At 33.7% G+C, this 14,870-nt stretch overlaps 1 protein-coding gene across 1 annotated transcript; it reads right to left on the bottom strand.

The window, feature by feature from the left end:
• Positions 1-113: 113 nt before the first annotated feature.
• On the bottom strand, positions 114-10,203 carry LOC129946393 (integrator complex subunit 6). The gene is made up of 3 exons (XM_056056555.1): positions 9,656-10,203; positions 9,475-9,566; positions 114-6,421 (listed from the first exon to the last, which is right to left on the bottom strand). The coding sequence occupies exon 3, from the start codon at positions 6,268-6,270 to the stop codon at positions 3,052-3,054; it is 3,219 nt and encodes a 1,072-aa protein (XP_055912530.1). The 5' UTR covers positions 6,271-6,421; positions 9,475-9,566; positions 9,656-10,203; the 3' UTR covers positions 114-3,051.
• Positions 10,204-14,870: the final 4,667 nt, after the last annotated feature.

Genomic DNA, 14,870 nt, shown 5'->3' with positions numbered 1-14,870 from the left:
AAGACTTTCGCATTTTCAAATCCTCCTTTCTGAAACAAAAAATTTAGATTCTATGCCGCCTCCTTTTTTTTCTTGTAGATAACAAATTGCAGACAACATTATAAATAGTAAAATTCCTTAAACATTTGTTTTTATTTCTATTAATTTATGATTTTTCTAAGATCGATTTATAGAGGGGAGGCACAACACAGAACATGTTAATTAAGTGTATTTTGTTTTTTTTTTCTTCACATCATTTATAAATTGATTCATGACGATCATTCAGAATTATTTAATTATAATTTTAATATGTATTTATGTACCGATGTATCTTTCGCTCGCAATTACACATCCACACGTATACTAAACAAAACATATTTATTGTTATGCATTTTTAACTTTTTCAGTTTATGTTTTTTTTTTTTGCTCCCGGCTTTTTACTAAAAATTACTAAGATGTTTTGATTTTGTGTTTTTTTTTTACATTTAAAACAATCTTATACAATACATTCTATTTACATATTTTATAATAGAAAATATTTTTTTTATCTATCTTAAAATCTAGAATTTTGTATAGTTGTTGCAGTTGTATTTTTTTAATTTGTTGTTTTATTTGTTCTGTACAAAGATTTTTAAGTTATTAAAAATATTTGGACAGTAAAAAAATAAATAAAATCATAATCTTACATAAATTTGTATAACTTTTTGTCTATTGATATTTTGTTTGCATAGAAAAACTATTATTCGTTTGATTATTTTATGTATTTTGTTTGTTATTGTAATTTTAAGATTTTGTTTTTTATACAAAAATTGTTTTACAATCGTTTTTAAATAAAAGAAAATGATAAAATAAATTAAAAGGAAACTTTGTTCGTATTATTTTTTTTAATTAAATATTAAATTCAAGTTGACGGGATAAATTAATAGAGATCTATACACAATAAAGCAAGACCATGTTTTGAAAAGTTGAAACTAGGAAAAAGATGATTATAAATTTTGATCTTCAGGGATTATTGATTGAAATAGATGTAATGGTTAAGAAACTCAGATTTTTTGTTCATTAATATTATTGAGACCTCATTGATCTTTGACAGCCTTTGAAACCGATTTTCATGAAAATAAAAATAATTTAATATGCTTGTCTATAAGACGTATTTTTTTATTTAACTAAAGCTGTTTCCTCATGTATTAGTTGGTGAGGTTCGTTTTTGAAAATACACCCTTAATATCACAAAAATGCTCTCTTATATCTGAATCAAATTTGAAACCGGTTATTTTTTTATTGACATTAAAAACTGAATAAGTTCAAAAAATTAGCATTGATTAAGATCTGTCAAGACAAGACAAGATTCGAGTCCTGTCTTAAAGTAGAATCACCAGTTTTAATGTGAAAAAAAGGAAACTGTTCGAAAACCGATTTGAGTAGCAAATCCTGGGCCGAATGTAAAGACATTTCAGAATAAAATCATAAAAAAAACATAAAGTCTAAGGGTCGGCAGCAAATTTTAGAGTGGAGTGATAACCAAAATTATTCCTTTCTATAAATGTGTAGATATACGCATCATTATATTAAATTCAACCGTCTTGCAGGTTTTTTGTCGGTTCGGGTCGAGGGTGAGCGCTTGAAAATGATCATTTTTTATATTTTTAGGTCGAATTGAAAATTGATTGTATAGACAAATATTTAATCATCAGGTTCATCGGCATCAATGGCTTAACTTTCATTTTTGATTACAAAAAAATGTTCAATATTTTCTGAGGCCGCAATTCCGTTAAACAATTTCGGTTTTACAACGTTATCCTCCATTGTCCAGCCACAGTGAGATGGAAAAGCTTATGCCTGTATTTATTACCGCATTTTTCCAAACTTGGGGTATAGTAACAACTAGTGAAGCCGTTAACCGCAGGGAGTGTAGTAAAAATAACCCAAACTAATAAAAAATTCATTTATAACACCTTTTAGGAATAAAGTTTGGGGGATAAGTTGAAAACGCATTTAAAAAATTATTAAAATGCGTCTGGCAAGCAGAAGGCTGCAACCCTAACGTCTTGGACACACATCTTTGTAATCAGGGGATGGTTTCTGGTATTAAGATTTACCATTCATATGGTTATTTATTATAGGAAAAAAGTTATCAGGGTTTTAGTTTGAAAAATGCATTTTAAAAAGTTTACAATGCGCCTGGCCAGCAGAAAGGCTTAAAGTAAAACGTCTTGGATATGTATTTTTGTAATCAGGGGGATTTTTTTCTGAATTTTTGATGCCTCAGACGGTTGAATTTATTAAAGGAATTTTGATTACCACTCCATTCCCAAAATTTGCCAGGTCTATAAAACTTCCTCAAGTTTTGTTTTTAATGAGTATACCAAAATAACAAATCTTTGTGCGAGTGGCTATGAATTTGAATAAAAAAATTCAAATTGAAAAATATTACAAGAATGTTTTTTAAATATAAAATGACATCTTCCAACGGTATCTAATAACATTGTTGATTTAAAACTCATATACATAATTTTGTTAACAAATTAAAACTCAATCAAAGCTTTGTATCACAGCTTCAAGTAATTTCAGTTAAACAATGACTCATGGGTAGGAAAACCTTAACAAATATCAAGGTTAATTTGTGTAAGTAAAAAATTTCAAAAAGGATTCAACTTAAAAAAAAATAAAACAAAAATATAAAAACAAATCCCTTGTTAAAAAAAATATAAGGAAGCCAAAATTATTTCAATCGAAAAGATAACTATTTTTTTTTTTGTTTAATTAAAGACGGTAAAATTTTCAAAATTAACATTTCTTTGTGTATACTGAACTCTACAATTATTATATTTTTCTTCATGGTAACAGTATTTACAAAAATTAAAAGATATTAACGTTTGTTTCGTTTTTTTTCTGCTTCTTTTTAGAGCAAACAAAATATAATTATTTGAATACTCTTATTACTAAAAAGATAACTACTTCTTACTACAATTACAAATATTTTTATATTTATATACTTCTAAAGTAATTTATCTGAAAAAAAAATATTTAATTAAAAACAATTGGCGCGGTGTTTTAGTAAAAGCCTTGGTGTTAGCTCGAACTCATCGCCGGATTTTGCATTATAAAACTATTATTGTTGGCCCGTTTATCCCACCAATCTTGTATACTATTGGCCATGAGTTGTCGTCGAAAGCGTTTTGATTCGGTGACACACATCTGTATGAATTTATTCTTTGTATCGACATCACCTTTGATTAGATTAAGGTTCTCCAAAAGTTGGGAGTAATTTCGACCCGGACGACGAATTTCCCGAAATATTGTCGCTCGCAATTCGATATTGTGCCTTCGGATAGCATCGCGTTGCTCGTTAGTTAGTGGCGGTTCGACAGATGGGGCGGGTAATTCTTTTTTGAGGTTATCGAAGTTCGAGTTAGTTGTGCAGGCATTGGAGCTTACTCCTGGCTTTTGCTCTTGATCGATCTCCATTGTTTTAATGTTGTCGAAGTCGGGAGGAAGCGAATCAGCTATTAAAAGTTCGTGTTTTGTAGTTATTTCCGAAACAACTGGCACTACGACGCCGCTGCCGGTGGTACCGTTGTGACATTGTTGAAGAATCCTGGAGATTTCTTGTGCATCACTGTTGATGTCACTATGACCGTTCGTTGTTGCCGCTGGAGTTGACTGTAATTGTGTTGCTCCTACAATACTAGAGACTGTGGCTGTGGCTGTGACCGATGTAGATGCCGGCAAAGGCCCTAAAGGTTGAGACGCCAAAGGTGTATAAGAATGATGATGATGTGGATGAGACGCCATGGCACTTAGCGACGTGGCAGCTTCGACGAAAGTTGGAGAACTATAAGGAACCGGAATGTGTAAATTGTTGCTTGAGATTCCGTTTCCAATGATCGACACACCACTACTAGTCGCAAGCGCACTACCTAACGTACTTATTAAACTACCATTATTGCTAACGATGGTACTGCTGTTGTGATTGGCTTGCATTGTGGGATGTAGGGGTGTTGATAAATGAACTGGTGAAGTTGGTGATACGCTTTCTTCTATGTCATCTGTCATTCCATTTATGAAATTTGTGACGTGACCGTTAGGTTGAAATACGTCTAGTTCATTGAACTCAAACGAACTCAATCTATCCGGATCATCGTCATCAGAAGAAATAACAGATGAAGTGTCCGACATGCTATCCTCAGTTTCCGTATCAAATCCTTTGCAAGACGATGTGGAGGAGGCTACTGATGGCGTGCTTGGCCGGGAGTCAGTCGATGTTCGTCGAAAAATGAAATCCCTTCGAATTGGTCCTGCTTTTCGTTTTCTCGATCTACTTCCAAGCTCAAGTTGCTTTTTCGATTGTGCATTTTGGGCATTTGGAGACTTAATTGGGGCCACTTCCCCAAGATCCGCTTCATCTACCATTACCATGTGCTTATCCTTCTTATAAGGATTACCGAACATATGTTGTCGCACATTTGTCGGTTCGATTTCACGCAACGGGTTATCTTTGTTCTTTAAATACTCTTGGTAGTTACCCATTTCAGAAATTGGCAGACAATGTCCCGAGTCTTTGTTCACCAATCCAATACCGTTTGCCGTAGATGACCTTAAGAAGTTGTCCCTCATTTTTGATATTTCGTCAATAAGATCCCTTCTAGGAATGTCAAAAGGATTGCGATAGTTTTTCGCTGGCGCTTGTCTCACCATCGACGGCACAACTATTGTATAATTTTCTATTGGTTCAATTTCAGTGTGAAGCTTGCTAAACGTGTCCCTTAGAAGAGGGTTTCGCACCAGATCCCTTCGCAGGGGTGGTCCAACAATTAAACGCGCTCTTTCAATTTGCCAATATGGCGGTCTAGGTTGTCGCAATTGCCTAAGAACTTTTTGACACAGGTTCTCTTGGTCCTGTTTCGCTGTATTTTTGATGTGTTTCAGCTGGTTAGCAATATTTGGACTAAGATAATTATCAGCGTTTTCGGGAAGCAAAAATTGCAATAGAGGATATGGAACGTTTATGTTCAAAAGAGCTCGTCTAAGGAACGGGCAGTAGTATGGTGGTATCAGCCGAACATACGCATTGAATTTATACATCAGATCATTTGGTGGACTCATATTGTACTTATGAATTAGGTCATGAAGGAGCGGTAGCAATGCCGGATAGTTGTATGCTAAAACATACAGATGAACCTGAGCAAAGTTCGGACTTGCCTTGAGATACCCAAAAGGAACCTCAAAACCATGCATTCCATTTGATATGATAACTGGCCAGCATTTGTTCATTTCACGTTTTGATAAAATTTGTAAAGTCAGCGGGCTGGCTTCGACTTCATACTTATCCACTGGAAAATTTCTAACCATTTGAGGTTCATCGACACACGGAGTAACTATCCTCAGCTTCGGATGTGCATCTCTTGGTGGAAGTGTAGCAGACTTTGGATCAGGCCAATAGGGTTCTGGCAACGGCCAAAACCCAACTGGAAATGTTTTTTGCGAAATATGTTTCTGTACGTATATCATTTTTTTGGTTGTTTGAAATGCAATGTCTTGAACTTCTCCATCTTTAAGGTCTTTTAAGAGCATTTGGTCAAAGTGCAGAACAACCCCAGGTTGTACTTTTTGCACCAGGCTCTCAATGCACTGATTTAGCACGTAATGAGATTTCACGCGATACGACCGCCCTCCAGTTACTTCACACATCCTCTCTATAGGTGAATCGTCATGTGGTACTTTGCCATCCACTCGTTCATCGATTTTGTTGCCCGACATCCTAAGAACAAGAGAAAACAGTCTTTGATCCCATCGAAATGGCTCCTTGGTAAATTTTGTTCCAGGAATTTGCGAATTCAACGGCAGGATTATATCCTGATGAACTCCATTGCGAAAAGAATACTTTCCACCATCGGTGATGACTATAATTACTGAAGGTTCAAGATAGAACGGGCACCGCCCTTGTCCATAGGTATCAATACCCGATTGCATGCGGTTTAAATTAAGTAAATCAAATGCGTTTTTCAGGGACTCGCCCATCGATGTCAGCCCATTGCTTTGTAGATTTTTAAGCTCATTCATAAATGTAGCATGGTTTTCCTTCCATCCGGCCTTAACATTCGCTGGTGGTTCTTCAAAAGTTAACAGCATATACCGATCACCAAGGCAGTCTTGAGTTCGCTGGCGAAATTTTAGAAACGTTTCCACTGCCCCTTTGGCGATATCCAAGTAGCTTTTTTGCACTCCGTTAACATAGGCTTTTTGACACATAGACGACGAAGTGTCGACCAAAAATAATATTATTGTCATTCTTTAAAAACAAAATAATTTCGTAATATTCTCGATTCCTTTTGAGTGCTTTAGTCTTCGCTCTCGGTTCAATTGACCCTGTGATCAGGTCATTTGTTATTGTAAACTTGGACGATTACCTCAAATACTAAATTGTGGTTTTATTTTCTTGCTATTATTAGAAACGATAGACAAAAGGACGGGAGAAAAAAAATAAAATAATTGATTAGAATTTAATTTTGCACTCAAAATGTGGAAAAAGGTTTGGAAAAGTCTGCGTTTTTTTTTCTTTAAGCCACTAACAGTATACACACAAATGTACATGAAGTTGATCCTGTTTTGTAATTTATTATTGAGCATGTGCGAGTTGAAAAAGAGTTAAAGAGTTATCTATACGTACGGAAATGAACGTTATTTGTCAACCAGGTCACCGAAAAAATGCTATGGTTTCAGAGTTTTTAGGGCTAGAGCTTAATTATCTACTTATAAGTTATGATTACATAAATAACATATATAAACGCAAGCTTTTAAAATAAAAAAAATATATAAATATAATGTGCGCAACAGTCCGAAGAGAACCGGGGCCTAGTGGCTAACAACTCTTAACATTTAATGTGTGCGAGTACTGGAGGGAACCTACAGATTTTATAACATTTGAGAGAGCCCTTATTATGACAACCATTTCTTTTACATGATATGTCAGTTCCTGAAGATGCAGTACCCGTGAAAAAAAAAACATTTAGGTAGCATAGGAATTGAACCCAAGACCTCTGGCATGACATTCGTACACACGTTTTGGTGTGATGGGACACTAAGAGTAATACGAAACAAATGTAACCTGAAATAAAATGGTTCAAACAACTGCATTTTTTGGTCGAAGATTTAGATCAAAGCAACTAGTTAGATTTTCAAATACAATTAATATCGAAAATATAACTTTAAAAACCATGAACTTTATTATTAGTTGTGTTTTGTGGTAGTTACCTATAAAATTAATCTTTTTATAAATAAAAAACTTTACACGTAAAGAACTACTAATAAATCAACTCCAAATTAACTCACAGGATCCATTTTATTTTTCATTAAAAAAAAAATTGGAAACATGATAGCATCGTGTTACCTATTGGGCAAACAAAATTGACAAAACCGTTGAACAAGTGTGTGTAGGTGGATCCGACGTTTTTGAGTTAGAACCGGGCATGCAGGGTTAAGAATGATTTTCTCTTCTTCCTAATCCATAAAGCTTCTGCAAAAATCATTTCATAACACCTTGTTTTAAGAACGGTATACATTTATCGATTCAATATTGACAATTTTGTAATATTTCTGACGTGTTCATCAGCCTTACTGTTACCTGCTAATGCCGTGAGGCCTAACACCCGCAAGGATAAATATTTAACCGCTATATCATCTCCATAAGAAATATTCAACAGTTTAGGAATATTAGAGTTCATGGAGTCATTTTGAAACCACGTTTTCTTTCAGCCGGGACAGGCTTATTTGGAAATGCTCTTTTCATGACATATTACTCTGGGAGGATTTGTCAATTCCTTGCAAGAGATGAAAAAAAAACTTAAGATGGCACAGGCAGGGATTAAAAACAAGACCACTGGCATGCCAGTTTTTTTTTAATAAGCAGCTTCAATTACTTAGAAACAAAGCATCAGCGAACGAATTTTAACTTTAAAAATTACCAAGGCCGAAAAGATCTTGGAACGTGGTCCTAAAGTTCGTGAATACGAGTTGAGGAGGCACAACTTCGCTTCCACAGGAAACTTCGGTTTCGGTATCCAGGAACATATCGGTATCATATACGGTATCTACGGTCTTGAAGGATTTCCCCACCGTTTGACCAACAGAAATACGATGGAATCATCTTGAACAGCAAAAAATAACTTTCCAACTAAGATATCATCTTACAAGGTTTTTGTATGACTTGTAATATTAAGGAAGAAATAAATTGCATATAATTTAATGTTAGCACTAATCGGATTGAAAATGATTTCGAGCAGTTGGGCACTGCGTCTGGATTGAATAAATTCAAGTTGAGGAACAATTTAGACCAGTTTTTGCCGTATGGGACAACTTTGGGGTAGTATGTCAGCAATTGAATTGCACGGGAATATTCTCTTACAAGGCGTCAATCTACGGCGTCTGAAATCTATATAAAAAGAAGTCCAGCTGTGTTAAATCGCACGATCTTTGAGGCATCGCCACGGGCCACGACGAAAGGTACTGTGTTCACCCAAACGTTTCATTCAATTATGTATACGTGGCGCGAACTGAATCTTCATTTTGGTAATTAATTTGCGAGGTTTGCAAACGTTGTTCAGGAGTAAGTATTTTCATTGTGAAATAGCATGAATCAAGTGACAGCTGTCAAAAAGATCAGCTCCATCACACGTCAAAAAAACACCTGTTATAAATAAGAATAAACTACAACTTCCTTTCTCCAGCCGTTGGAGAGCACTTAGAGTTTTTAAGTTTTAAACCGCCATTCAAAAATTATAGTTAGGTACCTACGTGGTTTTGTAAAACAGTTTGATGTTTATAAAACTTATGACATTCAAATTCGCTCAGACTTTCTTTAAACTGGCATAAAAAAGAGCATAAGAATTACATATTTATTTTTTTTTTTTAGTAAACAAAAGTTCGCCAACTTAATTCTGTACCGTTAGAAGGCGTTTGATTGAATGTTAATTTTTGTTCAGGTTACACCCAACAATCCAAGAAATAATGGCAGAAAACAAAAGTTTAATGGACCTCACTTGTCGGGAACATTGATCTTGATGCTCCGGTTATGGTTCCGTTCTGGGAGAATATTAGTTTCATCTTAGTAGGTTAGATTTTTATATTATAGTGCATCTTAGTACTTGAAGTATTGAATTTGCTAGTCCATCTTTGCACTAGCAATCTTCTAGGTAGGTATTTGGATTGCACTAACTATTTACATAACGTATTATCAAACTCATTATAAGTGTTAATTAACTATTGTACTACTTTTAAGCTAGTTAACTTTTATCTCCTTGATTTGTGCGACTTTTCCAAATAGTTTTCCACGATTTCCTCAAGTGTAAGAGAAAATAAATTTATTAAACTTATTTAAAAACAATAACAACATTAAAATTGAATTTAAACAATAACAGTTTGTTGCCAGTTGCCACCTAGTGCCTCTATCTAATTCAAGATGGCAACATCACGACATCCTAAAAAAGTGACACTTACCAAATATCCCCACCAATTGATTCCAATCACGGCTAAACGCCGAATGCTGCTGCTGTGTGAAAAGTGTAATCTGCTCCACTCTCTCTCGCCTCCTGTCAAAATTTAGTACGAGAAGGAAAATTTTTTTAGATTCTTTCTGATGGCACTACAACAATGCAATTGCTAGTATATGAATTTTTACCCCAAAAAGTTAACGTTCTACTTCGATTTAAATGTGCCAACAAGCCGAATAGCCAAAGTTTGCATGTGACTGTCAGTAAAGATTTAAAATTTGGCTCCAGAATTCAATTGACAAAACCAATCAGTCAATGCGCTGGATATTTGTTGAGGAGATAGCACACACACAATTTTTTTTTTTGTAAATAACGACACTGTTTTTCACCGAGAACACTTTTATTTCACTAATTTAACAACCTTCCTGTTCAAAAGTCAGAGACGAACTGTCAGATTGTGCCTTGCACGTAATTGGTTGAAGTGAGAAGGTAGGTTTTCTTTTTTGGCTTTTGGTTTTGCCGTCGTTGAAAATAGAAGAATAAACTAGATTTAATTCGAAGGAAGAACAAGATACACAAGAGTTAGTTCAGTTTTTTTTGAAGAATTTCACAGCACAGCAATGAGGTGCTGCAAATGAAAGTTGATATGGATGTGGGCTGTCAAATTGGTAGAGAATAGTTGTGGAGATTTTAATTGCAGTATTGCCAGTAGTTTGAGGTTAATATTTTTAACATTTTATTTGTAGATTTCAAGTTGATTGATAAAAAGTGTAAATTTTATATAGTTAATTGGAAAGTTTTTCGACAAAGATCGAATTATTTGAGATTTTGTAAGTGATTTATTTGAATAAGATTTAAAAAACACGTGACAAGTTTTTTGTTTAAACTAAAGTATTTTAATCACGATTATGACTTTCTTAAGAGATTTTTGTAAATATAATTTAAAAAAAATGCTTGAATCATAAAAATAACAAATACCTTCCATAAAATTTTTAAAGTTATTACTAACTTGTAAGTCAAGTAAGTGTACTGGTGGTGAGGAACAAATATTAATTGAGTCTCTAAAACACTAACAAAGTGCTTTGGCAAACACAACTTAAAAGAAAAAAATAGAAGTCATCTTAAAATTAATTCAATCGTAATTTTTTCATGCAAATTGATCTCGTCAATATTTCATTAAAAAGAGTGGAGACTTATTGAAATTATTTATTAGGTATTTTTACAATATTTTTAACAGTAGCATACATTAATATCCTTAGTACGTCTTTCCCCTTGAAGGTAGTTATTTGGATTTCAAAATATTGGACATTTTAAATTCAATAAGTTAAAATGATTTCGAGGGAACCTATAATTTCTAGTTCTTGTATGGCAAACTTAAGAGCATCAATTTCACGAAATTCAAACAAAGAATTGAAAAACGCTAAAAGAAAATGATATTTAATTTTTTTAGCATAAGGTGAAAATTGATTTCAGTTCACTTAAAAGCCTGATTCCAAATGGAAGCCTTAATTAATTGCTTGTCTATATGTAATCAAAATTGTTCAAAATTATGACCAATAGTAAACTGAAATGTAAAATTTGATACCAAAAAAAAATAAAATACTATGCTGAAACATTATTTGCACTATAATAATTTAAGAATATAATGGGGAAAATTCATAGTCATATTAAAACGCAAGTCTAATTGAACTAGAGTCTAAATTTAAGACACAGCTCCTATTCATTTAGAATTGGGCAGCTCTGTTTAGTTAGTTTAAGGAATAATCTACTACAATTCTAGTAATATTTTATTCAAACCAAGTGGGAGAGCCAATTTCTTTGAAATCCTTAAAACTCTGCTGACCCTTGGCGGAAAAATTCCATGATAGTCTACTGTTGTAACAAAATGTTCACTTTGTGTGGTAAAAATACAGTCCCTGGCCATATTATTAGTAACACTGCAAAATAGTTACAATTAGCAATATTTTTAACGTCCATGCCACACAGCCCGGTCCATACAAAGTTAATTGAGGGAAGAAAACTACCCTATGTTGGATTGGCCGGGAAACAGCCCTTATATGAAACCAACTGAAAACGTGTGGGAGCTGATGAAGAGGGAAGTAGCTAAAGATGCGGTCACTTATTGTAAGAGTAATTCACGAGTGGAATTACCATCCACAAATGCAGGAAACAGTCAAATCACGCATTGAAAGTATACCGCGCAGAATTAAGGCTAAAGGAGGCTCATCAAAATATTGAAAACAAATTATAAAAACAACAACAACAAAAAAACTGAAAATATTAATTTAAAAAAATTCTTTAAATCTGTTGGTTTATTTCTAGAAAGTAGTTTATATTCTGCATACAAAATATTTAAAATTCATTAAAATATTCGAAAACCTGATTAAAATAGCTGGAAATTAAGATTTTGCATAAAATCTAAAGTGCGTCTAATAATATGGCCAGGGACTATATGTACCGTAGCAAACATCGCATTACCTATGTCACATTGGCAACATTCCGAGCGAAAAACCTAAGCTGTGTTAAGACTTGAAAACTCGCAGATGTTGGCACACGTCTCATTGAAGAAAGTTAATAATAAACTGTGCAGGTTCTTGTTATCGAAACGATGCTTTTCATAAAAATCATCGTAACCTGTTTTAAAGGGGTTGATTCGCGTTCCATCCAAATAAAATCTTAATAAACTTGAGTTTAAGTTTCTGTTCTCATAAATTCATATGAAATGTCTCGCAATATAATTTTCTCAATTACTTTTTTCTTTTGACGTTTTATAGAGTTAAAAACAGATTTAAATTGTCTATGAAAAACCGATTTTTAGCTTAGCGAAGCAGCATTAGAACTGATCAAAGAACTATGAATATGGCCCATGTTTAGAAATATAATTTATATCATACAATCAGAATGTCAAAATAATTTGAAAATATTCGTTTGTTGAAAAGCTAAAAGACCTCTTCATTGTTATTCCGTCGTACACTGGTTAAAATGGTAACATTTTTCAAACTATAGACATTTGAAAAGATGAGAAGGAAAACATTATACAAGCTTAAATGCCAATCATAAAATTTTGTTAACAGAATTGTTCAGATGACAAATTTGTTAAATTAAAATAATCATGATTTCAAACCCCATATGCCTTTTTCAGTTGAAAACCGTTTTAGCACAAATAGTTTAGTGCTAGTGGTACCCGTGGTATGATGTTTAGTGCGATGGACTGTCATGCGAGAGGTCTTGGGTTTTATCCCTGCCTATGCCACCTAAAGTTTTTTTCACGGTTACTTCCTCTTGCGACAAATACTCCAAGAGTAATTCTTGTCATGAAAAGTGCTTTCACAAATTTGCCGTTTAAATTCGGCTAAAAAACCGTAGGTCCCTTCCATCCCTGTACTCACACATGAATGGTTCATAGTTGTCAGTCACTAGGCCCTAGTTCTCAAACGGACTGTTGCGCCACCCAATTTATTTATAGTTAAGTGCTTCTTTCAGATTATTTTAAGACAGTTAAAATCTAACAACTTATTAAGATATTTGGAAAATTTCAGAAATTACCATAATTATTTCAACTGAATATTATAAAAGAGATTATAGATTTAGAAAACCATCACGAATTTTATTGAAGAAAACTATTTCATGAATATAATAGTGTTCCACAAAAAGCCAAATGCATATACGAGCAATGTGTTTTTTTCGAGTTTTAAATAGAAATATCTCAAAAACTTTTATTACAAAAAATATATCGGGCAGTTTAGTTGTAATGTTTTCTAAAAAGCTGTATAAATGTAATTGAAAGCTCCTAAGCCTGTTTTGAGAAGAAACCCATTTAAAGTTTAACACTCAGTTTATGTTAAATAATACAAATTATTTAATTACTTACACCAAATTATTTATTCTTTGCCATAAAATAGAACCTTAAACAATATTGATTTGCTCTTGCCCTCGTAGCATTCTAGCACTGCGGATGTTATTGTTAGCGCGCTTATCTGCCACTTTCACACGTGAAGCATCCGCTATTTTATTATGACTACTTGAAACTGAAAGCGATTCCCTCTTAACATTTAAATTTATCTTATATCATTTTTTTCAGCTCTACACTTTTCGTAAAAGCTTAATTCCAATACCTTCACTCCGTTTGAACTAACAGCCGGTTTGGTTCGAAGAATTTAAAATTATCTGTAATTCCAAATAGCTGGGCAAAACCATTTCATGATTAGGGTCACCTTTATCAATCTAAACCTTACCGACTTTGCAACGCTTTTAATACGTAAAGACTTATATATTAAGAAAAATACACGAGTATTAGAGACGAAGTAAAAGCTCAACTATAATAGATTTAACCGAAAGTAAGCTAATGTCAAAACCGAACGAAAAGTTATCGTCAAAACAAAAAGTAACCATAATGGAGTAACTTAATCAAATGTCAAACGAAATGCGTTTCAAATTTGACATTTGCTTAAGCTCGAGCCATTTAAATGGCTCTTGCGAATTGCGCGAAAGTTAGCGAAATTGTACGAAACGAGCAGAACGTCTATTATGGTTAGTGACATATAAGGCTGCGTATTTGTTCGTTACTTTAAGCTGGGTTAAGTCTATTACAGTTGAGGCTTAAGTCAAAAATTGGTTCATAGAAGTATCAAGGCCCCGGTAAAGCCGTTTTAGTATTTAAATGTAATTTGACATTTCAAAAAAAAGTGTTAAGGACATTTTTGTTCACAATTTCTAGAAAATAAATACTTTTAACGACTTAACTACAAAAAGGAGAAAGCTTAATTCCAGCAAAACAGCCATATTGTTTTGTTAGCTATGTGACAAGTGACACCGTCCTGGTGACACCACATATCGTCCACAGCCATATCTTCCAATTAGGTCTATTTTTATTATCGTTATGATCTCACGATAAGGAACACCGATGATGTCGCCAGCCTATAAACTGGACAGTAACTCTTTGTGGGTAATTCCGCTTATTGAAGAATTTACTGAGGTAAAAATGTGCCTCATCGCTTAAGATGATTTTCTTCGAAAATTATTATCCACTGTTGCCATTTCTTGACACCATTCTGAGCTTTGAAGACGCTTTAAATGGTCAAGAGATTTTAGTTCTTGAGTCAATTGCACATTTTAAGCGTGTACATTCAAGACTTTATGCAAAATGTTCATCAACGACGAGCGTGAGGTGCAATTATTGGGCACGTCGACGAGTTGAGGTGCTTGCTTTTCACCAAAACTATCGCTAGCAGTAGCAATATTTTCTGCAGTACGAGCATGCACCAGTGTTTTCACATTTCCTATAGACCTTGTTTGCTCACATAATTTGTCCGATTGTACGCATATTGGAACGAATCAATTGACCGAAAAACCACTGTTATCGCCGTTTATAATATTTAAAACTATTTGTGTTGCTACTCAGCT

The sequence above is a fragment of the Eupeodes corollae genome, chromosome 2 (genome assembly GCF_945859685.1).
Source record: "Eupeodes corollae chromosome 2, idEupCoro1.1, whole genome shotgun sequence".
Lineage (NCBI taxonomy): Eukaryota > Metazoa > Arthropoda > Insecta > Diptera > Syrphidae > Eupeodes > Eupeodes corollae.
This window is presented reverse-complemented; position numbering and strand designations above follow the sequence as displayed.

What these genes read in the sequence shown, in the direction of transcription:
- LOC129946393 (XM_056056555.1), bottom strand. Translation starts at nt 6,270, where the DNA reads ATGACAATAATATTATTTTTGGTCGACACTTCGTCGTCTATGTGTCAA.